Source organism: Eumetopias jubatus, unplaced genomic scaffold (genome assembly GCF_037043125.1).
Source record: "Eumetopias jubatus isolate StellerSeaLion01/CBP00866 unplaced genomic scaffold, mEumJub1_p1.0 scaffold_12, whole genome shotgun sequence".
Lineage (NCBI taxonomy): Eukaryota > Metazoa > Chordata > Mammalia > Carnivora > Otariidae > Eumetopias > Eumetopias jubatus.
This window is the reverse complement of record NW_028274818.1, coordinates 78,872,349-78,898,508: the sequence shown is the minus strand read 5'-3', so window position 1 is coordinate 78,898,508 and position 26,160 is coordinate 78,872,349. Positions and strand designations below refer to the sequence as shown.

The following is a 26,160-nucleotide window of genomic DNA, read 5'->3' as shown; positions in this document are numbered from 1 at the left end:
AGTAATTACAAAGGGATGCAGGCGCGCACATCCAACCTCAAGGCGCGATCACTGCACAGTAACGAGCTCGTTAGTGGGGGCTTCAGGGGGTCACCGCTACGGGGCACAGGGCTTTGCCGTTTCCATGCTGCCTGCCTCGCCAAGAGCCCTGCCACTAAGGAAGATGCTCAGCCATGAAGTGAACATCACAGAGAAAACACTGGTGCTGGCAAGGACCCGGGTTGGGTACGGCCCTCTGCCTCAGGGAGCCATGCAAGTACTTCCTTCACAGCTTGTTTATCCCCACCCCCAGCCCCCAGGAAACGAAGGCCGCCGGGCAGACAGACCCTAATCCAAGCAATCAGTCTCGTACCCCTCGGTGTTGATCCCACCACAGCCTGACGACAGCATCTCCTCTCTGGAATCACCCGCCCTACAGAGATGTGGCTGCCCCCACCTCCTGCCTGTATGGCCCCAGCCCACACTCACTCCTCCAAGACGCGCCTTCTGCCATCCAGCTCTCCACAGCGTCTGGGGGAAGGAACGGCCCACAGAACAAACCTCACCAAGTACCCTCCTGTTTCAGGGCCTTTGCTAGTTCCCCACCAGTCACAGAATCAGAGCCAAACTCCTCACTGGGGCCTTTGGAATTGTCCCCAGGTCCTTATTCCAGAGAACCTTCCTTAGTCCTTCCCCAAATACACTGTGGACTCCAGGACACTGGACTGCCACCATCCCAAGCTACCTGTAGCTTCCTCAACCTACCACCCAGAATCATGCCTCTCCTCCCTTGCACTGATTCTTCTGCCTACCACGCCCTTCTGTGAGCTTCTAGAACACAGAGACCATGTCTTTGTCATCCCTGGATCACTGGCATCTGGAAACCATCACCAGCTAAGATGGTCATCAAGATCATGGGAGGATACAGAACAGCCTCCAACCATGAACTTGCTATGCCACACCCTGCCACCTTTCTTCACCTGGATTATACCCTTCAGTCCTCACCATCATGTATGAAAAGGCCCTTTATTATCCCCTTTTATTGACTGTTTTAAACTGAAGCTCAGAGGGAAACCAACTTGCCCAACGCCACACAGCTACGGTATTAAGGAGGTGCTTAGTACGGAGATCTGAGCCATGGTCTTTCTGACTCAAAACCCATTCTGGGGTACCTGGGTGGCTCAGTCAGTTGAACATCTGACTCCATTTTTGGCTCAGCTTATGATCTCAGGGTCCTGAGATTGAGCCCCACACTGGGCTCCCCGCTGAGCAGGGAGTCTACTTCCCTTCTCCCTCCCTCTGCCCCTCTTCCCACTCACATGCACACTCTCGCTCTCTAAAATAAGTAAATCTTAAAAAAAAAAAAAAAGCCATTCTGCTTTTGGGGGCAAGTGAATATACCAATCTGCCAATAACCACAAAACTGAACCTGTTTACATTCTATATAACAAAAGTGACTTTTTCCCAAGAAAGAGGACTACATTCATGGCACTGAGCACAGACCACTGTCTGCCTTCCAAAATATCAATTCTCCCCTTCTGCTGTCCTGTGTGGGATGAGGAGGTACGCTACGAAAAAAATCTCAGCATCCCTCACAGAGTAAGTTCAGGCCACTTAAAAGTAAGAAAATGTTTTGACTGAATGGGGGGTAACCTCCTTAAAAGAAGTCAGCACAGGGGCACCTGGGTGGCTCAGTTGGTTAAGCATCTGACTCGGTTTTGTCTCAGGTCATGATCTCAAGGTCGTGAGATCGAGCCCCACGTGTTGGGCTCTGCACTGAGTGTGGAATCTGCTTGGGATTTGAGCTTCGCACTCTCCCTCTCCCTCTCCCTCTGCCCCTCCCCCCACTGGAGCTCTCTAAAATAATTAAAACCTTTAAAAAAGGGGGGGGGGTAGTCAACACACACAGTTTTTTCCCCTCCCCTGCTCTGTCCTTTCTGCTGCCTAGAATACAGATGTGATGGCTGGGGCTCTAGCAGCCTTCTTAGACCATGAAAGGACCTTAGTAAGCTAAGCCAAACACAGGAGAGCAACAACATAGAAATAACTGCCCAACACGCATTTGTTCCTTCAAGACATTTCTGGGTTCTACTACATGCCAGGCATTATGCAGGTCCCTGAGGCAGATTTGTGAACAATTGAGACAAAGATCCCTGCCCTTGTGAGGCTTGCAACCTAAAAAAAAAAAAAAAAGGCAGCAGTAGTGAAAAAAGAACAAATAAGGGGGACGGAGAACGTGGGAAAGGGAGAGATCGCACTAGGAAATTTCACAGACAAGAGGAGTCAATGAAGAGAAAAACAAAATCTAAAAAGACACCATTAACTTGGCTCCTGGTGAAGCCCCACTGTGGGGAAGAGATGCAGAAGCCTCATGCGGATTCAGTTCCATGGAGCAGAAACAAGGCAGAACTGGACTCCAAGGCAAACCTCTTCCACCCTAGGTGATCATTTTCAAATTGCCTTTTCGGGCAGCTTGGTTCACAAGGGGGTTTTATTATAGCTCAGTAGGTGGTATTCTGGGACCCCCAGCCCCCAGACCCCAGCCCGCACAGCTCCACGCTCAGTGAGGCTACCTCTGGAGCGCCTCAGAAAGAATACGTTTGAAGAAACAGTCCTTCGTGATGAAGTCCCAATAGTTCATTTTTGCCTTTGTTTCCCTTGCCTTTGAAGACGTGTCTACCAAGAAGTTGCTGCATCTGAGGTCGAAGAGGTTGCTGCCTGTGTTCTCCTCAAGGATTTTGATGGATTCCCATCTCACAGTTAGGTCTTTCATCCATTTTGAGTCTATTTTTGTGTGTGGTGTAAGGAAATGGTCCAGGGTCATTCTTCTGCATGTGGCTGCCCAATTTTCCCAACGCCATTTGTTGAAGAGATGGTCTTTTTTCCACTGGACATTCTTTCCTGCTTTGTTGAAGATTAGTTGACCATAGAGTTGAGGGTCCATTTCTGGGCTCTCTATTCTGTTCCAATGATCTATGTGTCTGTTTTTGTGCCAGTACCATACTGTCTTGATGATGACAGCTCTGTCATAGAGCTTGAAGTCCGAAATTGTGATGCCACCAGCTTTGCTTTTCTTTTTCAGTATTTCTCTGGGTATTCAGGGACTTTTCTGGTTCCATACAAATTTTAGGATTATTCGTTCCAGCTCTGTGAAAACTGTTCATGGTATTTTAATAGAGATTGCACTGAATGCGTAGATTGCTCTGGGTAGCATAGACATTTTAACAATATTTATTCTTCCAATCCATGAGCTTGGAATGTTTTTCCATGTCTTTGTCTTCCTCAATTTCTTTCATAAGTTTTCTATAGTTTTTAGAGTACAGATCCTTTACATCTTTGGTTAGGTTTATTCCTAGGTATCTTATGGGTTTTGGTGCAATTTTAAGTGGGATCAATTCCTTAATTTCTCTTTCTTCTCATCGTTGGTGTATAGAAATGCAACTTATTTCTGTGTATTGATTTTATATCCTGCCACACTGTCTAATTCGTGTGAGTTCTAGAAATTTTGGGATAGAGTCTTTTGGGTTTTCCACATAGAGTATCAGGTCATCTGCGAAAATTTAGAGTTTGCCCTTCTTTTTGCTAATTCAGATGCCTTTTAATTCTTTTTGTTGTCTGATTGCTGAGGCTAGGACTTCCAGTGCTATGCTGAACACCAGTAGTGAGAGGGGACCTCCCTGTCTCAGTTTTTCCCCATTGAGAAGGATATTCACCGTGGGCTTTTCACATACGGCTTTCAGGATATTGAGGTATGTTCCCTTTATCCCTACACTGTGGATAGTTTTAATCAAGAAAGAAGATAAAAAGCTTTAGCACAGCAAAGGAAACAGTCAACAGAACTAAAAGGCAGCCTATGGAATGGGAGAAGATATTTGCAAATGACATATCAGATAAAGGGCTAGTATCTAAAATCTATAAAGAACTTATCAAACTCAACACCCAAAGAACAAATAATCCAATCAAGAAATGGGCAGAAGACATGAACAGCCATTTCTGCAAAGACGACATCCAAATGGCCAAAAGACACATGAAAAAATGCTCCACGTCACTCGGCATCAGGAAAATACACATCAAAACCATAGTGAGATACCACCTTACACCAGTTAGGATGGCAAAAATTAACAAGGCAGGAAACGACTAATGTTGGCAAGGATGTGGAGAAAAGGGAACCCTCCTACACTGTTGGTGGGAATGCAAGCTGGTGCAGCAGCTCTGGAAAACAGTATGGAGGTTCCTCAAACAGTTAAAAATAGAGCTACCCTAGGATCCAGCAATTGCACTACTACTATTTTGGGGCATTTACCCCAAAACTGGAAATGTAATGATCCCAAGTGGCACCTGCACCTCCAAGTTCATAGCAGCAATGTCCACAATAGCCAAACTATAGAAAGAGCCCAGGTGTCCACTGACAGACAAATGGATAAAGAAGATGTGGTTCATATATACAATGGAATATTATTCAGCCATCAGAAAGGATGAAATCTTACCTTTTACATTGACATGGATGGAATTGGAGGGTATTAGGCTGAACAAAATAAGTCGGTCAGAGAAAGACAATTATCATATGGTTTCACTCATATGAGCAATCTAAGAAACAGCACAGAGGATCATAGGGGAAGGGAGGGAAAATGGAATAGGAAGAAATTAGAGAAGGAGACAAACCATGAGAGACTCTTAACTACAGGACACACACTGAGGGTTGCTGGAGGGGAGGTGGGTAGGGGGATGGGGAAACTGGGTGATGAGCATGAAGGAGGGCACATGATGGGATGAGCTCTGGGTGTTATAAGGAACTGATGAATTGCTAAACTCCACCTCTGACACTAATGATGTACTGTATGTCGGCTAATTGATTTTAAATTGGAAAAAAAAAAAATGAAGAAACAGATCTTGGGCTTTAAATGTTTTTGTGATGGTGTTTGGCCTTGGAGCCACGTGACGGCAGGTGAGCATCTCACACGTCTGTACGGTGTGTCTGGCACCCGGGACAAACACCGTGAACTTTCATTTGCTCAGTGAGCGACTCAACTTCGCCAACTTCCAGAATCCCTCAACTTGACAGTTGTCTCTCTTTAAACTGCACTTCTGCCGCTGCCAAGAATATCTCCCGTCCGCTGAGCTTCCTGTTGCTCCCCTCCCCGGCTCCAAAATAACAAGAAGTTGCTTGGCAGTGACGTCATCGCCCCTGCCACCGCCTGCAGGGCACTCACATGCTGGCTCTATTTAAGAGCCAGGCTTCACGTTCACTGACATGGAAATTGCCACCTTGTGAACCGTACCGGAAAGGCAAGGTTCAAAAAATTTTCTACGAATCACCAGGTTGCAAGTTCTGCCTCTCCCAAGGCAAAGAGGAAAAGCCAGGGCATTCAACCGAGCAAGGGGCTCCAGCTTCGGGGATCAGCCAGGTCCGAATGGTTCTTTTCAACCACTTCTCTCAAGTAGCACAAATGCTAATGCTCACTTTAGATGGTGTGCTCACTCTCTTCCACTTCTTCTCCCTTCCCTGGCTCTGCTGTCTTCTGTTTTCCCTCAAAACCGTTCTGTTATTTTTATTTACCCCTCCAGACTGCTCTACCTACTTCTCATTAGAATAAAACAGCAAATGGAGCATTAATGAATGGTAACCACGTCCCACCCGCCTGCCCCACTGTGGATAATTACCATAACCATTTAATCAGAGTTCTATCATATTTGTTGGTTTGGGTAATTTTTTCTCTCCTGCTCCTGTGCTCTGATGGGAAAAGGGATGGGCTGAAGTGATGTTTCAGACACAACCTTCTCTCTGTTCCCTCAGCAGCTGCAGATTTTTCGCATCTTGATGAACCGCCGCAATCCACGTTCGGTGCACATTTTGCAGGGAACATCTGCCACCAGCTACTAATGGCTCTAACGCTTAACCATTCAACGTGGGCACGTGCTTCAAAATGCAGCTGTTCATGCAAATATACCTTGCTGCTTACTCCCCCTAAGAATTTTAGTTCATCAACAAAACCAGAGTCTTTGATTGGATTCCAGAAGCATTAGAGAAAATAAACAAGCACATGGCTTTCTCCCTCGTACATGATTGCTGCAACAGATGCCATGATGCTCCTGGTCCTCTCTTCCTGTCCACGTCTATACAGAAAAAATATCTAGGAAACTCGAATGGGTCGTCACCCAGTTCTGAAAGGGGCGTGAAGGAACTTAGATGGCTCTCCACTTCTCATGGTATCTGAGAAGGTACTTCTGTAATTTTAAGTTCAGATATTAACACATTTGGCTTTTCCATCTTTCTATCTGGGGGAGGGAGGATCCCCACGTCTCTACTCCCTAAAGAAAAATAAGCTGGAAAATCCCTTCCACACTCCCCCAAGCAGGAGCCAAGCAGTGATGAAGGGTGAAGAAACTGGCTCAAGCTCTGTTGGGTGGGGGGATCCTTCCTGCCTCACCCTGGAACCAGAGCAACACCTCACTTGGGCCATTAAAGCATTCGTATCCTTTGCCCTGTGATCCTGTTCCTGCCAATATGTACAAAGGAAAGATGTTCGCATAGGGGACAAGTGACAGACACAAGGATACGATCTCAGCCTGCAACTACAATCTCAGAGAAGTAGAAGCAGCCCAAACAGGAACCTGTGTGGCAACCACTAAGTCCACTGTAGAGTCCTTTACAGCCTTCAGAAAGGACAAAGAGGCAGGCCCTCCACATACCACCATGGGGGTATCCGGTGACACCTCTGCCCTGGAAAGAATTTTGGCAATATAGATCAAGAGCCTTTACAGATCCCCCCCTTTTTTTGAGATTTTATTTATTTATTTGATAGAGCAAGAGTGGGAGCACAAAGCAGAGGGATTAGCAGAGGCAGACAGAGAAGCAGGGTCCCCGCTGAGCAGGGAGCCCGATGCGGGGCTCGATCCCAGGACCCTGGGACTATGACCTGAGCCGAAGGCAGATGCTTAACGACTGAGCCACCTGGACGCAGCTTTACAGATGCCTTCTGATGTGGGAATTCCGCTTCTAGAGATCTAGACTAAGGACTTTAAAACAAAAAAGGACAAAGAAAGAGTTGTACCAAAAAATATATTCATGAAATCCTACTCCTACGAGGGGAGAGAAGAGTGGAGAAGAATGTGTGAGAAACAAGGACACAACCCAACGCAGAATTCCACACAGCCTTTGAAAGGGATATCCACAGAAGGGAATAATGTGAGGAAACGTTCATGGTAGGATGCTAACTGCTTTTCAAAGCAGACCAACTTACAGATTCAGAATGATCTGAATTATGTAAAATGAATACATACATAAAATGAACTGGAATAAAATGTCTCATAAATAATAAATAAAACATATTAATGGTAATCGTGTCCAGGGGATTTTTTTTCTTTAAACTGCTCTTATTCTCAGACGTAAGGATTATAATTCATACATTTTTATATTCCGAGGGGTTGGGGTGGGGGAGGATCTCTAAACACAATTAGAAATCTAAATAGAAACACAAGAAAACATTAGTAAAAAAAATTGCATGCACACACTGATGGTGGTAGAACTATGTAAAAATTGTACTTAAATGGACTAAGGGGAAATAATCATTATGCTAGGGTTGGGAGATTTGGGATGCTCTTTTCCATTTCAGGTTATGTTGCTTTTACACCTTAAAGCTGTTTGGTTTTTTGTTTTGTTTTGTTTTGTTTTTAACAGCATGGAAACAACAGCTTTTTCAGGAACTCTCCAGCTGACTAGTCATGGCAGAATTCTGCCCTGGAATCCCACTTGTGTGCATGTGAACATGAGAGCATCCAATTCAATGTCAGGTGAGTAAATCAACCTGCAGGATCATGGGCTCATGCTAATACCACACATGTAGATCCTTCAAAACTCACCAAAAGCAAGCCTGCATAGTATTGATCGTTAACTTAAAAAGATCATCAAAAGGGGCACCTGGGTGGCACAGTCGGATCAGCAACCAAGTCTGGATTTTAACTCGGGTCCTGATCTCAGGGTCAGGAGATTGAGCCCTATGTCAGGCTATGTGCTCAGCGTGGAGTCTGCCTAAGACATGGTCTCTCTCCCTCTGCTCCTCCCCCTCATCTCTCTAAAATAAATAAAACCTTTTTAAAAAAAAGTATTTTTTATCAGGGCGTCTGGATACTACAGTCGGTTAGGCGTCTGACTCTTGATTTTGGCTCAGGTCTGATCTCAGGGTCATGGGACCGAGCCCCACACTCCGCGCTCAGCCTGAGTTTCTCTCTCCCTCTTCCCCACTGTGCTATCTCAATTAAATACATCTTAAAAATATCATCAAAAGCAAAAATGACAAATGTTAATGGTGCTAATTCTTGCAGTGGATCAGAGTACTCCGTTTTTCAAACTAGCATACAGAACTAACTCCCAATTTGGCCCTGAAAGAAAAATTACGAGTGCTGTCCGCTCTCTCCAAGCCCAGGTGGCTTCAGAGAACTTCGCCTTGCAGATCCTTGCAGAACCAGAGGCATCAGCATCACCCGGAGCTTTCGAGAAACACCTGCTAACAGGCCCTGCCCAGGGCTGCTGAAGCCGAGCCTGCAGCCCACCATGACGGCCAGGTGCTCCTGGTGGAGACATTCAAGTTGGAGGAGTGCTGCTCTAAACCACCAATCATCAACCTTGGCTGAGCACTCGCATCACTGGACCGGTTTGGGTTGCACTTCCAGAGATGGACTTAATTGGTCTGGAGGGGCCCTGGACAGTTGGTTTTCTGGGGTTTTGGTTTTGTTTTTTTTTTTTTTTTTTGTTTTTGGACACAGTTTTAAAAGCTCCCCTGGTAATATATAGCCAAGTCTAAGTGAGCCATTTAGCTCTTCAACCCAAAGAATTCTTTATTAGAAAGTTAGTTACATCTTAAGCAACAGCAGGCTAGATTTACTCCACAAAATGACTCTTTGCAAGCTTGAATGGAGGAATAATTTACTTCCATGAAACCAGTAACAACCACGGCTGGCTTTTACCAAGTACTTACTCAGAGCACTCACTGTGCCTAGCACTTTTCATGTGTTATCTCTTTGACAGCATCCAGAAGGGAGAGACGACTGTCCCCGTTTTCTGGGTGAGAAGCATTCGGGGTATAATTACCACCAGAAATCCCACATCTCAATGTGGCAGAAGCACTGGCAGGACCCTCAGCATGAGTTTCTTACTCACCTCACCCTAGTCCTGACCTTGAGAAGTAGGGCTCCAATCCAAGGCTTGCCCCATACCATCACCCTAAACTTCCTTCCAAGAAGCGCCAACTCAACTGGAATTGTCAGCCAAAAGGTTAAAGTCTTTGTTTATACATATCCCACCCCTGATTTTCAGGTCTACAGGTTCGAGTCAGATCTGTCTTGTTCATCTGATTGACTAAGCTTAACACAGAATAGATGCTTGTGGGCTGACTCAACAAATGAACACGTGAGTACGAACCATCCTTCACTGAATTTCAGTAGCATTAAGCTTCAGGAACCCAGCTGCCCCGAAGCCATCTTGTCTCCTGCCCTGATGCATACATCTTCTATTCCTTGTCCCACCCCATGCACTCAACTGTCCAAGGCTGCTCTGGTGTAAGTCATCAAGGACCTGTCAGCTGCTGACAAGGACGTGCTGAAGGATGAGGAAGAGCACAGCTCATTCAGCTAATGAGACTCAGCCAAGTGCAAGAGCCAGTGACCTTGGGGAAAGCAAGCTTCATATCCAAGGGGGAAGTGAGGGTCAGGAGCAGCAGAGTAGGCTGGGACACACAGTGGGAGCTCAACGGACAATTCACTGTAGTCAGGGTCTAGTCCTTAGCCAAAGCTTCTCGGAAACTAAAGCAACTCAAAGTGAGTCAGAAGGCTCCCACCCAATTCTGACAGCATATCTGCAAATTGTGCTCAAGGTAAGAATACTGCGTAAGGGCTAAGGCAAGGACTCTCACTGGGAATACCACCGCCTCCTAGAGATTGTGGCCACAGGCATTTCTAAAGCTCCCCCGGTGACTCATGTTTGGCAAAGTCTAAGCAACACCAAAGTATGAAGACGCTTTTGGCCATCACCAGAATGATGGGGTGCTGCTTGCATTTATCCCCTGGAGCCTGAGATACTAGCTGTCCTGAAGGCCAAGGCAGTCCCACACCCAAGAGTGACCTACATCCTATTGTACTTTCAATCGTCCTGGACCCTTCACTTAGGTGCAAAGTTTGTTTCTTGTCTGACACTACAATCTAGTTCATTTAATATACACACAACGTGTTAGTTTCTACCCTAGAATCCACCACGCTCTGCTCTTTCATTTTCTGTTCTTATAAAGAATGCCTTGTGATCTTCTTATGGCCTTTAATCCAAACTCATGCATTATAAGTAGTGCAAGCACTTAACCACAAAGCCATACCCAGCCAATATATATTGAAATCTACTTTTTATTATCAATTCCTTTCCTTTTCTTTCTCCTTCATAGCAGTTAGAGTGTCACACTCATTTAATAATTAGTTCTACAGGTAGCTCGTAGTAGCCATGCATTTCATTTCAGTACAATAAAGGGGACCTTACCCAAAATTTTCTCCCCCAATTATTTTTATTTTAAAAAAGGAATACAGACTCTTCTAGAGCCTGAAAACTACACATCCATGAGATTTGGTGCTTGCTAAGGAGGTCAAATTATTACTGGACTTTAAGATCCAACCAAGGCAAGACAGAAAAGAGGACACAGAGCCCGTGTTTGAACTTCTCAACTCTGACCATTGGACTCTTGGGATGAAAACCATCATCAATGACTTTAGATGAACACTGAAGACATTTATGGTCCTTTTATACTAAAAGCATACCCCCTCACACTTCTAATTTAAAAACAACAAAAGGAAGAGACTGAGATTTAAAGCCTCCCTGGAAAGCCAGTGAAGGTCTCAGGGGCCAGATAGAACGATGGGAGTGGGGTGCCCGAGAGCCTTATTTAGCCTTCTCTTACAGATTGCGCAGTACGGTTCCATCTCACACGCAGGACCCACGGCAGGTAACTACGCAACAGCCCAAAAGGGACAAATAAAGGGACACACAGGACTGGAAAAAACACTGGGAGGAGCGGAAGGTCAAGTGAAGGCCAGTGGCCAAAGGCTCCCAGATGCCCACTGCAGGGGAAAGGACAAGAGACAGACCCACGAGCTCTTGCCTGGCCTCAGCATCCCTAGCCACCCATTGCCAATACACAAGCTCAGAAGAAATCCAGGAACATCCACCAAGCAGATGATGAGCCTGGAGATCTGCCGAGGACTTTAGGAGCATTAGCTCCTGTCCCCTTCCCCACAAACCTATGAGGAAGTATCACAAACACGATTTATTTGCCCACTGCCTGCCTTGGAGACCTGGCGAGGCAGTCCATCATGGCCTTCTGTTCACTCCTGGCCACAACATGCCCAGTAAAGAGTCTAAGAGGTTACATATGGACAATAGGAGAAAGTCTCTTCTCTTTGGATCCTGCACAATGTGGCTTGGCACTACCAGAGGTCATTTTGCTATGTGCAGAGGCCCTACCCGAGAAGGACACGAACACAGACCCAAAAGCGAGGGGAGAAACCAATGACCTCACTGGAGAACCCAGGTCCAATAACACCTGAAGAGAGCGACCAGTCCCACCGACACCAAATGCCCCTGTGGACCCAAGCTAATTTGGTTTGGATTTCTACAGCCAAAAGTTTATTAGTATTAGTTCAGATTATTATGCACCAGTTCACAGACAGAGAAAGGATGATGTGAAAAATTGCTAGGTGGCCCAGCCAGGACCAGAGTCACTGTGCCGCCTCCTTAGCCAAGGGTTAGACACAGGCCTTGCAAGCCAGCACTCACCAGGACACACTACACTGCATTCTGCTTCTTGTCACCTCACAGGAGATACGGAAAAGACCCCCTACCTTTTAAATTTTCAAGAGAGGAGGAACCAGAGGCTCAGGAGGGTAAAGGAAATGGCTATACCACACAACCAGTATGTTCTTGCTTACACACCCAAGCTCCCCAACAGGAGATAAAGCTGTGACCCACAGTAATAGTAAGGCTGGCCCTGACAAGAGACAGGATGAAAAGGCTTTCACTGGGGCTCTCTGAAACAACCCAGTGGGTTCTCATCAGGACACGCTCGTCACCCTCTTCCCAAATCATGACCAGCTGCACATCTCTTCATGGACTTGGCAGGTTGATGGCTGAGGGAGCAATTCTACTTAGGCACAGAGGAAACACAACTCCCTCCAACCCCCTATTCTACAAACGAAGAAGTCTGGTTTGTTAGGACTCAGGATTTTAACAGCGAAGACCAGTCACAAACTGACTCAAGTAACAAAAGGAATTTATTAGTTCATGTGACTGCTAAGTCCAGAGGAAAAACAGCTTCAAGAAAGACTGGATCCACGGGCTCAAGGTATATAATTAGAACTGCCTGTTTCTCTCTCCGCCCCCGTTTCTCCACCGTGTTGTTGCCATTTGAGGTCAGGATCTTCCCACACAGCAGCAAAGACTGCCACCAACAATGCCTGCCTTACATCCTATCCTCTCAAGGCCAAAATCACCTCTTAGCAAATCAACTTGGCTGCATACCTTCTGTGACCCAATCACAATGATCAAGAAACAGAACAAGCTGACTATCCAGGCCTGTATCACCTGCCCTGCTCTGGAGCCCAGGTAGGCAGTGACAGAGTCAGTCCCACCAAATCACACGGAACAGGAAGGAAGAACCACCCAACCAAGAAGATTGGGATAGTGTCCACCCCAGGGAGAAAAAGAATCCTGGTGGCCACGGCAGACAGGCTCTAAACTGACCCCCAGTGATCTCTGCCTCTTGGAAGGCCCATCCATGTGCAGACCCCTCCTACACTAAATCAGGGTTCATCTGTGTGACAACAGGAGACAGGGAAACTGATAGGGTCTCATTCCCAAGATCAGGTTGTGAAAGACCATGTCTTCTGTGTGGTGTATTCTCTTGCTCTTAGGTTACTCACTCCCCAGGAAACCAGCTGCTATGCTACGTGCAGCCCTACTTTAGAGGCCCACGTGGCAGCGAACAGAGGCCTCTTACCAAGAGCCAAACGAGTGAGCTGAAAGTGGACCTTCCAGGGGCACCTGGATGGCTCAGTCAGTTGAGCATCTGACTCTTGATTTCAGCTTGGGTTGTGATCTCGGGGTCATGGAATTGAGCCCTGCATCAGGCTCCATGCTCAGCGGGGAGTCTGCTTGGGATTTTCTCCTTCTCCCTGTACCCTTCTTGTGCACACATGTGCTCTCTCTCAAATACATAAATCTTAAAAAAAAAAAAGTGACGCTCCAGTTCCTACCAAGCTGTCAGGTGACTGCAGCCTCATGATAAACTCTCATCGAGAACCACCCAGCTGATCCATTCCCAGATTCCTAACCCCCAAGAATTGTGAAGATCATGAACATTTGTTTTAAACTGCCAAGTTCTGAAATAATGTGTTGCACATTAAAAGCTAACTAATAGGGATGCCTGGGTGGCTCACTCTTTAAGCATCTGCCTTCGGCGCAGATCATGATCCCAGGGTCCTAGGATCGAGCCCCGCACCGGGCTCCCTGCTCAGCGGGAAGCCTGCTTCTCCCTCTCCCACCACCCCTGCTGTGTTCCCTCTCTCGCTGTCTCGCTCTCTGTGAAATAAATAAAATCTTTATAAAGGAAAAAAAAAGCTAATAAAATGAGCAAAAACAGAAAACATGCCAGCAATAATCCAACAACCCTGGTCACTTGCTTCTCTGAAAGGTAGTTTGCATGTAAGGGTCTGCTTCTGTGAACCCCTGTCTCATAGCTTCAGTTTGCTTAATTCAGTAGGAAATAGGGCAACCTTTTAGCCATGAGAGTCACTCTGAACTGCTCCAGACTAAAATATCCTCACCTCAGGATCGAGCAGCTGCTCGGGGCCACAAAAGCACTGGGCTGGTTATAGGACTTTGTTCTTGGTTGAGCCATGACTGTACCCCATGACTGCACCAAAGGAAAGGCATGAATTTTGAGCAAAAAGGTACGTGAGAAAATGCTGGATTTGTTCTGGGGGGGCGGGAGGGTTCAGTTTTACAACAACACTCAAATCCAGTAAAACACACATACACACTAACACAGTCTGAGTATTCCAATCCTTACAGCAAAAATAATTTCACTTTTTAGGGTCTGAAATAGCCTAACATTTAATTCTTTCTGCACCATTGCCATTAAAATTTAGGTTTTGATTAGATAAGTTTTCTTAGTAATATAACTGTTATACTAAAGAAAAAGGATAATGACCATTAACCTTTATCGAGCACTTATGAAGCACATTTACTGAGCTGACACACACTCCCATTTTATCCTGCAACAACAGTGAGGTCCAGGGTTTTCTTATCCTCATCTTACAGCTAAAGGAATGAAGGAGTCATTTGCTCAGGCTCACACGACTAAGCAGTAGCGAAGCCATGACTGGACCCCCCCCCGCCCCGAGTCCGATGGTAGCATCCGTGCCACCGACCACTAAGCTGAACCACCTGCACTGTGACACCTGCCACCTGAACACAAGTGGACGTGAGAACAGAACAGCCCCGGGGCACACACGAGGGCCTCGCCTCCGGCCTGTGACCCTTCCTGGGCCCTGTCATGAACAGCACCCCAGGCTCCCATGCAGGTCCACCATCTGGCAGCACTGACCGCGCTCCTTCCGTGGCCAGGAGCAAGAAGAAAGTTCCAACAACTGGCACAGGAACTCTCTGGAACAGGTCAGCAGTATCAAAACGTACACCTCCAGCTGCTTCATTTGCTTCCTTCCTGTGTTCTCCTGCTCAAGTACGTGCCCCTTCATGGATGTTCCTTCTACCTGCAGACAGCAAACCTTCAGGCACCTTCCACTCTTAGCTACCCACGGTTCCAATGGGGACACTTCAGATTATAAAAGCTGCTTAAGAAATTAATTTTTTCTATTGCCTTCATGGGCTAAACTTCTCCTCAGAATTATCATATACTAAAACACACTTCCTATAAAATACACTTAACCGCTTCTAACCAGAGCACCATGTCCTCTCCAATACAGCTCTCATTTTGCCCTTTCTAGGGCAGAAGATCATCTATTTCCTCAACGAAGAAATGCACGCTTGCTCATGTTCGGCCATCACCCAGAAACAACCTGCAAGCAACGGGGCGGGGACTCAAGGCTAAGCAGCCTCCTAACACAATCCCAAAGTGACGGAGAATAGCAGTCTGTGACTCAGAACCAGACTGTCTGCAGACTTCAGTCTTTATCGTAAACACACACAATTCTACCCCAGAACCGTGGCACGCCAGGCTGAACGGTGGCCCACTAGAGAAAACGCCGGGGACTGTACTTACTCTCTTTCAACTGTCTGATGTTCCTGAGAGGGCATTTCAAAGTATGAAAAAGCAGAGAAGTTCTCATTAAAACTAGATATGGGATCATTGCACCAACGTTCGACTACATATACGTAACAAATCCAGTAGTTCCACACACATATCACTGGGGAGTACCAGCACAGTAACGCTGCTGTGAACATGGGCACTCGGGACACCCCTGCAGATCCACAGGACGGCAGTTCCTGGGTTTGTTTTGTTTTTTGTTTTTGGGGTTTTTTTAGAGATTTATTTTTTAGAGAGCACACACGAGCAAGGAGAGGGACAGAGGGAGAGAACCTCAAGCAGGCTCCCCACTGAGTGCGGAGCCCAACACGGGGCTCCATCTCATGACCCAGAGATCATGACCAGGGCCAAAACCAAGAGATGGCCACTTAACTGACTGAACCACCCAGCTGCCCTTCCTGGTCTTATTTTAAAGTAGCTTTAAAGAACCACCAATAAACTGCTTATCCTACCTTAAAACAGGAAAAAACTCGAACTCAAATGTCCAACAAATGGAAATTATTTTCATGTGGTTCATTAGCTCAGTGAAATGCGACATCCGAGCACGTAAAAGCCATTAACATGAAATCTAAGTGCTTCAGAGAAGAAGACTAAGAAATGACAGGCTACAGATTTTAAATGCAGTACGTAAAAATGTTTGTGTATGAAGAAATTCAGGGAAGTTCACATTTCTATGGGACTTGAGATTGTGAGTTTTCTTTAATAAAATACAAACTAAATCACAGGAAAGGAAATAAAATGGCTCTTTAGTAAGAACAGGCTTAACTGTATTCATCATGAGGAAGACGCAGATGAAAACCATTTTGCCAGGGCCACTTTTCGCCTGTGAGGTTATCCGGGACCCAGACGTGGGGCCCGACCGCTGCGGGCACGGCTGGGCAGAAGCAGGTCTTCTTACCTGCTGCTGCGGGACACACGTTAGCACAGCCTCTAAGGTTGGGGGGTGGGGGTAACGGGCTGAGGGAACGGGCAGAGGAGGTGTTGACCTCTAATAACCTTCGAAAACTACTGCACTTGGACCCGGCAATTTTACTTCCAGGAATTTTTCCAACGAATTCAGGAGAACAAAGCGACGAACGCAAAGGTTATGCACTGTGGCATCATCACAAACATCCTCAGCAGATCATCACAAACCACCTCTGATGCCTGGCTGGGGGCACCCTGGTCGTCAAACCAACGCTGGTGCGGACGACGAGCGATCACGATTAGAAAGAGGGCGGCCCCACATACCCCAGTAGAGAACCATCTCTATGATGCCAAGTGAGGGGGTGTGGAATACACGACCGTTTCTCACGGAGGGGGAAGGAAGGCAGGAGCCGGAGGTGAAGGAGCATCTCTGGACCGGCTAGCCTGCCCGCCTCCAGGGCCATGGCATCGTTTACCACGTGTACCTTTTGTATTTCGAGCCGTATGCATACATATTATGCAGTAATTATCCAGTAAGTTCGATTAAAACTTCAAATGCATAGATTTACACTGGTCTTTGTTGTTGTTTAGTTGTAAGCGCCGGTGAAGGGTGTGCTTGGGCTTTGCACAAAGCCCCCGCACCCCCCCATGCCTGCTTGTCGTGCCCCCTGCTCCCCCCTACCTTGCCAGCGCCTGGATCTTCAGGACGTGCCGCTCCTCCTGCTCGGCCACCTTCTTTTTCAAGGTGTCGACCTCCTGCCGCAGGGCCGCTGAGTGCTCCATCTCCCCGTCCAGCAGGTTCCGCAAAGACCTGGGCAGAGGGGCCATGTGTTCATGCACCACCCGCGGAGCCCACCGTGCCACAACACAGGGATTCATCGAAGTCCTCATCCCTTCATTTTCCATGAGGGTCTGCTTCAACCCTCATTCCAGCCTATCTCATGTAAGGGGATTCACAGAGACACCCATGTCTGCTCAAGAGCCTCTGAGTAAGAACCAGGATGTGGCCCAGGCTCTGTGCCCCCCACAGCCCAAGCAGCGCTAATGACGGGTAAACAAGGAGTTCAGAGACCCCCAAGGCAAGCCCTTTCAAAGCATCCCACCACAAGGGGCAGCACATGAAAGGAGACCATTCTGTCACAGCTGTGCTGGAGAAGAGACTGAACCAGGGCAGGGATGCCAGGACGGGCCACCTGGGTCCTGTGAGCAGTAACAGTGGAATATGGACAGAGGCCTCCTCTCATTTCCCCTTCTACCCACAGAACACACCGGCCTCCTGCCCCGGCGTCTCCAGGTGACACAAGCAGACGTGGTGTTTTATAGCCTTATCTGGTTTCACACGGCAGGGATTCTGTTCTGTGTCATACTTGGGAGTTAACCCTCCAAAGTACATCCACTGGTCACCCTTGGTCTTGAAAGCAGACAACACGGCAGATCTTCCAGAAAGAACCACTAGTTGCCACCGAGAAGTGAGCCAAACATGGTTCTGACTTACCGTTGACTTCACTGGACCTCAAATGGCTTGTTCTGGAGATCATTTACCGACTCTGGGGCACCTACACCCCTAATCTAGTGTAACGTGCCGATGACATCAGGATAGAGGTAGAAGTGTGACTGTGAACTTGGCAGAGCCCACCCACCCCACCCCCGGCCCCTATCACTCACTCAACTCGGAGGCCCAGGTTCCTTTAGAGCTTTGGAAAACTCCCTTCTTGGGGCCTGGAACCCCCTGACACAAACATGGTGTGATCTTCTCCCCGCCGGCTGGTTGGGAGAAATTGACAGACAGTGACTGTCGTTCTTCACAAGGTGAGACAGAACCTATGGCTTCTGCCAAAGAGAACAGCTCCAGCTGGAGCAAGGAAAAAGAATCCTGTGATGGCTACAAGCCCTTCATTTAAAGTTTATTTTAGTTGGAAAATTGTGCTGTCTCAAGATTCCTTTTTCAAAAAATTATCTTTTGTTTTAGAAATCAGGCTTGTTTGCTTTTCTGTGTTTCCATAAAGGATGAGGAAGAAGCTTGTCAAGCAGGGCCCAAAATAAGGCTTAAAAAGGACAATCATGATTGCCTGTCACCATGGACACTTAATTCCTGCACACAGGCACATGTGCGCACGTCCCCTAACCCCCAGGGAGGCAGGACAGTGGGGCTCACGGAAGCCTAGCCTACAACCGCAGGCAAAGCCCTCTACCAACCGCCCCAGCCAGTTGAGCAGCTCACATTCAAGGCAGCCAGACGGGTGCAGCATGGCTAACGCAGGGCAGGTATCCACCATTGTTTTCAACAGGGAACCTAAAACGAATAAAGCCCTTCACCTGCTCACTTTCTGCAACTGGGCTTCTTCTGAACAAGTCAAAAAAAAGCCAAATACCATCTTACCCTAGGTATCCCCGATTTGAGAAAACTAAGTAATTTGAGCGCTTGGAATATGGTAAGAAAAGGCCTCAAATAAAAGGTTACTCCAAAGACTGCTTTGGGCGGGCAGCGGGGGGGGGGGGGGGGGGTGTCAGAGGAAGACCGCTAACAGGTATGGGGGGTCTCTGCGAAGTGGTGAAAACATTCTAGAGGGCCCTGGTGATGGCTGCATATGTCTGCCAACACTGAACCGTACCCTTGAAATGGGTCAGTTATATAACGTGTGAAGTGTATCTCAAAGTCCCTTTTTAAAAAAAGATGTTTGAGAATATTGCTTTACCAAATTCTTAGTGTGATCTAAGGTAGAGCCATGACTGGAGGGTTTTCAATCCCTGCCAACGCTCAAGTGGTACATCCCACACAAGAAGAGATCATGGGTCATAATCCTGTCAAAGCAAAATTTCCTTCATCTTTGAGACTCTCCATCCCAGAGCTGTAATGTCCAAGAGGCAACTCCTCAAGCCTGAAAAGTCAGGATACCTGTTTTCTTCTTCCAGCTCATCCTTCCTGTTCATCATGGCCACAATGGCTTGTCGCAGTTCACCTAAGGGAAGAAAGCACAGTCGAGGTTAATCGGCAGATCCCGCCTGTTTCACCATCCCCTCACCGAGCTGGATTATGTGCTATTTAGGGCAAGCTGTCTAGACAAGTTCCCTTTTCCCTTTCAAAATTAATTCCTGTGCAGTCTCCAAGACCCAGTGGGCACAGCTCATCACTTACTAGCCACATGAAATGGGAACGCCGGGCAGAGTAAGGAGTGTGGAGGGTTTCCTTAGGCAGCATACTCCACTGCTATGGAAAAAAGGACAGCTTTGCAGCTTCTACACGCTTTTCTAAACCCCTGCTACTGGACAACATCTGCTCTGAACAATGATCTGTTCCCAGTTACAGCTGTTTATCAAGAGATGAGCAAGCCAATCAAGTGGCATTTGGCTCCAGGTGGACACAGAAATACTTATGCAAGTTTCCTAAGAGATGTGCTTTTCCTACCCGGACTTCTATCATTAGTATATACTGGAAAGGGGTGGGGCCCCTCCTATACACAGTCCCTCTTATAGGAGCTACTCTTCTGGGTATCTTCCACTTAGGAAAGCATTCAGTAATAGAAAGCCACTCTTTTAAATAAGCATCCAACTTCCCTATCTGCATCAAACTTCACTGTTTTCACAATCTATCCGCCTATTAAAAACGTTTACCGTATCACTCAGATCTCAAGACCCAGAACTTCTGGATTTCCTCAGGAGAGCCAGTTTTGTTCCTCGCTGCCTCCCAACAAACCCTGTGAAATTCTGTTTCCCTTGCAGGATTGGCCGCTAGAAAGCTCACAGCCCAAATGACCCACCGGTGAGCGCACGGGGCCACATGGCAACCACGACAGGCTGTTTTATGGGCGTGCACATGAGCTCAAGGAGATTAAATGCCGGCAGCGCTAGAATTTGAATCCAAATCTCCCAATTGTCAACTCTGCATTGGACCTCAGGAAACAGTAACAGCTACTGGTCACATGCAGAGATGGAGGAACTTGGATTTCACAGATGCCTCACAGGGACATTAATGCATCTTACAAAGGAAGAGCACACCCTGACAGGGGAAGTCACACAACCTCACACCTCTCATGTCAGAGCCAGGATCTAAACCGAGTTCTCGAACTCCCGGGTGACACCGCCATGAAGACCCACGGCCCTGACAGAAGGCAGGAGGGCCGGGAAAGAGACCCAGGTCACACGTGTGCTAGATCCAGAAACAAGGCATGTCCAGGTCACGAGGCCACAACCAGGACCGCGGGGGTGCAGTTCCCGGCACATGTTCCAAGACCAGAGTCACACAGGATTTTTTTTTTTTTTTTAAAGATTTTATTTATTTGGCAGAGACACAGCGAGACAGGGAACACAAGCAGGGGGAGCGGGAGAGGGAGAAGCAGGCTTCCCGCCGAGCAGGGAGCCCGATGCGGGGCTCGATCCCAGGACCCTGGGATCATGACGTGAGCCGAAGGCAGACGCTTAACAACTGAGTCACCCAGGCGCCCCAGTCACACAGGATCTTTGCAACCTTGCTCAACGTTTGAAAATTCAGTAGAAAAAAAAATTCAGTAGAAAAAAAAAAAAGGCAGAAAAAGCATTCCCACAAAAGATGCTAGAAAAGGAAAGAGCCAGGTTGGGGGCAAGGGCCGAGAAGGACGGAAGGAGCTCAAGCAGAGCTCACAGGCCTGACAAGACAACGGGGACCAAGCTGCCCTGCATGCCCAGGAAAGCCAGGAACCAGAGCACGAAGCAAGTACAGCCGCCAAGGGTGTGCCTGCCTCAGCCGGGCTCGGCAGGTGTCTGCAGAGTACCCCACTGGGCACAATGTACCTTCCCAACAACACAGCCAGGCTCCCAAATTAAGAAAGGAAGGTCTTTAAAGGAGGATTTCTTGAGCGGACAATACACATTCACAGATGCCTATTATGAAACAGGATCTAGAGGACTTTGCCTTCTGAACGTGACCAGGTAAGCAGGGTCCTGGCTCTTGGGCTCATACCAGTGTCTCAGCCCCTCTGAGCCTTTCCCTCGGATCCAAGAGGCAAAAAGAGCACCTGCTTCCCAACTCCCTGGGGTGCCAGAAGGTTCAGAGGAGAAAGGGGATGGGAAGGCACTGTGGTAAAGCACTACCTCTTACATCCTGCAGCAAATAACTTACAAGAACTCAGCATGTACAACTTTAACTGGAAAATGTCGGGGGGTGGGGGGAGCCATACACAAACAACCCAGTCATTTCTTCCAGTACACCACAGCCATGAGGAGCCCGGGGGGGTGGGGGGGTGGTACAGGATAAGATCTAGTTGGCCTTTCTCTTCAAGAAGCCCAGCACAGGGACGCCTGGGTGGCTCAGTCGGTTAAGCGTCTGCCTTTGACTCAGGTCATGATCTCAGGATCCTGGGATCAAGTCCCATATCGGGCTCCCAGCTCAGCAGGGAGTCTGCTGCTCCCTCTACCTCTCCCCCCTGCTTGTGCTTTCTCTCTCTCTCTCAAATGAATAAATAAAACCTTAAAAAGAGAGAGAGAGAGAGAGAGAGAGAGGCCCAGTACCAGTGGCCAGCAGCCATGGACTGTGGACCCAAACCCGGAAATCACTCCTGTCCTCCAAGGACTGCTTGCTTCCCGAGTTTTCCTACAAAACCACCTTCCCACTGGGGTTCTCTACTGGTCTAAACTTCTTACAGGGACAGAAGAAAAGGTACGCATTTGCAGTGAGGTGCCAGGAGGCTGGAAGAGGTGAGACTTTTTTCTTCGACAGACTATTTTTTAAAGCAGTTTTGAAGGTACAGAGGTTTTCTGCACACCCCCTGCCCCCACACAGGCACAGCCTCCCCCACCATCATCAACCCCACCACAGCGGGGCATCTGTTATGACTGGGGAGCCTACACTGATACGCTGGAACCACCCAAAGTTACTATCAGGGTTGGCTCTTGGCATTGTACACTCTAGGAGTTCGGACATCGTACTGACCTGTGACCACCGTTACAGAATCACACAACACAGTCCTGCTGCCCACCAAGTCTCCGGTGCTCCACCTGTTCATCCTCCCTCCCCCAACCCCTAGCACAACCCCCTATGAATAGGAGAAACTACACTCCATCCGCAAGCCTTCTGTGTGGGGGCAGGACAGCACACACATGTCTGATTCACACCAGTGACCCACTGGCACTGGACCTAAGCAGCAGGAGAGCTCTGCAAGAGCGCATGTGCACAGCAGGGCACCCCACCACCACTGCCAGGGCGCTCAGCACGGGGTGCCCTGGACTGCTCAGTACCCCCTGCTCCCCACTTTGCCAAGCCTCTGCGGGAGGGAGCACGTCACCAGCCACTCACACGAGCCTTATGACACGCTTGCAGCCCCTTTGCCTGGCCTCAACTGCAGAGACAGCAGCTTCTGAACAGAGGCCTCCCTGAGATTCTCTGGAATGATTTTAACTGCACTATCTTGACCCTATACATGAATTGTTAGGTTTCATGGTCAGAGTGTGTCTTTTCTCACATTCACGCCCAACTTCCAGTCTGATAAAACCCTACTCTTTTATTCAGGCCCGGATGAAAAGGCACGTCGTCCAGGAAGCCCTCCGGGATTTCCCCACCCCTCAACAAGTTGCAGAATGTGCAATAATTAAGCACTTGTCTCTTACAATTAGCTTACAACTCCTTAAAGATGCACAAAACGTTATGCACCTTGGGTCCCCAAAAGTCCATCACGTTGGGTGCTTGGTTAAGGTTCATGACAATGGGTGATCTAGACTATTCTTACCCAAATACAGTACCATGGAAACTAACAACAGGAGTAAAGCTGCTATGTGATGACCACTTTCTATGTGCAAACTAACAGCACCTGACAAGTGTTGTTTTACTTTTCACAACCACATAATGTGGACGCTCAGTACAGAGCAGAAACCCACACTGCGACAAGGCCATAGGGTCTGAAGTCACTTTCCACACCCTAAGTCCAAGAATTGTGGGAAAGGCCTTTGGCAGGACCAAGAGGTGGAACAAAGTCGCCTTAGTGGGGGTGGGGCAAGGTAGTCAGGTGCGAGTTCCAGCAGCTTCCACTCCGAAGACAGGGGCAGGATCCATAAAGAGCTGCTATCAACAGGCTCCTGGGCTAGGCAGATCTGACTTCAAACCCCAGCTCAGCAGCTGGGGTTTGAAGGTACCAGGCCTAGTACCGTCAAGTGGGCTTCCACCTTTGCAAAAATACAAAGGGGTGATGATGCCACATTCCCTGCAGAATGATTCAGGAGTAAAATCAAGTTCCCAGCCTGGCAGATACACTGCAGCAAAGGCAGAGAAGTGGTTCAGGGTCCTGAATTTTAAAACAGGGGACCCAGGTTCAAATTCTGACCTGCAGCTGGGTAACTCCGGGCAAGTTACCCACCCTCTCTGTGCATCAACTCCCTTATCTACAAAACTGGGATCTCAATAGTCACCAAGTTCATACGGTGTCGTAAGGATTCAATATGTAATATGTCAATGGGGTGCTCAGAGCATACCCAGCAGAGTAAACACTCAACATGTTACCTATCACTGTAAGTAGTGACTTCTCCTTCGACAGCAGGGGACAGCAACATGGGGACGAGGTAGCCGTGACTACCCAAGTAGGAGTTGGTTCAATCGAGCACATTTTCAGGAGTCAGGGGACATTACGGAGTTCCTGTGTACCTCAACCTTGGGAAATAGAAGTTTCTTTTAAGTGGTGTAAGCCCTAGAGCAGCAGACTCGATAATAGAATTTTCTGAAGTGTCCAACAAGATCACCATGGGCAACGTGGGAAATCAGACCCAAAGAATGCGGTGTCACTTGGAAGAGACGGAGTGTCTGGGTTCTGGGGGCATGGCATGAAGGGATCCCAGATACTTCCCCTCAGACTCTGCAGCTAAAAACGGCATATTCCATGGGGGAAAGACAACCTGGAGGAGGCAGCAGTCCCTGGAAAGTCCCAGAAAACACAAATGCTCTTCCAGCAAAGAGCCACGGTAGCTGGAATGAGCGAGCTCGACCACAGGCTTGTCCTGAAGTGACCCTGAGCACAGTACCCAAGAGCCACCCATGATAAACGTCCCAAGTCGGCAGCTATCCTCGAACAAACACTCGGGACAGATTTTACTTTCATGCGCATTCACCTCGCTGCCTTCTCGGGCCGTAAAGACAGCAGGTAACACTGAGGTTGGTTTTCACAGATCACATAAACAGGCTATTTCCCCAAGCACCAGTGACATACGCCGGCAGAGGCACTCCCTAACGCCTCTCCGCCCCCCAGCACCGCACATCGCATTACTGGTTTAGTCTCTATCGCTGTGGTCTTCTTCCTCTTGACTACCTGCCGCAACACACGTTTCAAGTGCCAGAGAAGCAGCGTCTCTGCGCCGCGGCCTCTGCAGAGCCTGCCTGAGCCGGGGTCTCCCTTGCCCCGGGCCGAAGGCAGATGACCGTCCACCTCAAAAATCGGTTCCTTGGTTGGCTTCAGAGAACCGACGAGCAAATCCGGCCAAGTACACAGGACAATGTTCACTTTAACTGTAAGAAACTGATCTGGGATAAAGAGCAGCCTCTCGAATCACTGTGGAAAGGATGAATCCATCCATAAATGTTGCCATTTTGGGAGCAAGAAACAAATCTTACATCCCTGCCGCTGTTATATACCCAAATAGATTTCAAATGGAATCATTTCAATGTGACGTGCGGCCATAAAACACTAGAAATCTGTGAACAAACGTTTACGCCATCTTGCAGCAGAGGCCTTAACGTGAAAGCAAACAAGTATATGAACGAAATTATATTTTGTTTTTTTGTTGTCAACTTCTGCCCATAGAGGGCCCATCTAACAAAAACCTGATCCATATTGGAAACTTGACCTTGTTCGGGGTAGCCAACAGAGTAGGAAAAAAACATAGTTCTCCCTCACCAAATCCCAGACCCCTCAAGTGCCCTCCTGGGAGCCCAGGCAACCCCCTCAGCGGGCACTGCCAGCCTCACTGGACAGGGCAGGGCATGGCAGGATTTTACTGGAATGCAGCCACACTCATCCATTCTCATACAGTCTGCGGCTGCTTTTGCATGACAGGAACAGAGGGTCCTGCTGCATGGCCTGAAATACGTACCATCTGGCCCTTTACAGAAAAGGTGTGCCTGTCTTAGGAGAACATCCAGAAACGCTGCCCTCCACTCCCCGACACGCAGCCTCCTCCAATCCAGGGCTGGAGGCAGAGTCTGGGGCTTGGTAGGGGGCCCGCCGGACACTCAGGCCCGGCAGTGGAGCTCACCAGCTGGACCCCAGGAAGACTGCCAGCCAGGCAGAAGCAGAGGTGAGCCGGCAGGCGAGCAGCTGCTGCCTCAGACACTACGGGCGGGCCACCCCCTCCAGCTCTTCAGAGATCTCCTCGGCTTTGCCACTGGTCCCTCCAGCTATCCCTGTTCAGCCTCCTGCCCTGGACCTTCTTTGTCTGCCTTCAGTGGTTCCCCAGGGGCGGCTGCATCTACACCCAGGGCTCAGCCACCACCTGCAGCCCATGGATGCCCAACACTCCAGCATGCGTGCACCCCAGCCCCTTGGGTGGTTCGCACCCTGCCCGTCTCCTGCACTCCTCCCTGCTTCATCTGCCACAGAGCAGACCCGCTCCCCTTCTCGCAGGCCTCTGGGTCTTGGCACGGGCCGTCCTGAGGGACTCTGAGCCTCCTTCAGGCTTCAGCCAGGGATCACCTCTTCTGTGAGGCCCTCCCCCACCGACAGGGGCCAGGAGGCCCGCCCAGTCCTGCTCATACCCCTCCTCAGGACTCTGCCCCCACAGGCCTCCAGCTGCAGCCAGGGAGACACTGGGCAGCTGGTTAACTCAAACTGAGCCCCAGAGGGAGCCCTCCAAAAGTTTGGGATGCGCCAGTCTCATTACTAGATATAAAGGGGGGAGGGGCGGCAGGGAGATGGAAGCTGGCCAAGAACCAACGGTTCTAAGTTGCTCCACAAGATACAGGTGCTGA

General features: G+C 48.5%; 1 protein-coding gene across 1 annotated transcript in view; it reads right to left on the bottom strand.

The window, feature by feature from the left end:
* Positions 1–26,160, bottom strand: part of SNX29 (sorting nexin 29) — a 507,012-nt gene that overhangs the window by 365,956 nt on the left and 114,896 nt on the right. The window contains exons 12-13 of the mRNA XM_028117489.2: positions 19,138–19,201; positions 16,924–17,052 (exon numbers count right to left, since the gene is read on the bottom strand). Of these exons, the coding sequence (XP_027973290.2) occupies positions 16,924–17,052; positions 19,138–19,201 (193 nt within the window). The remainder of the gene's footprint in view (positions 1–16,923; positions 17,053–19,137; positions 19,202–26,160) is intronic.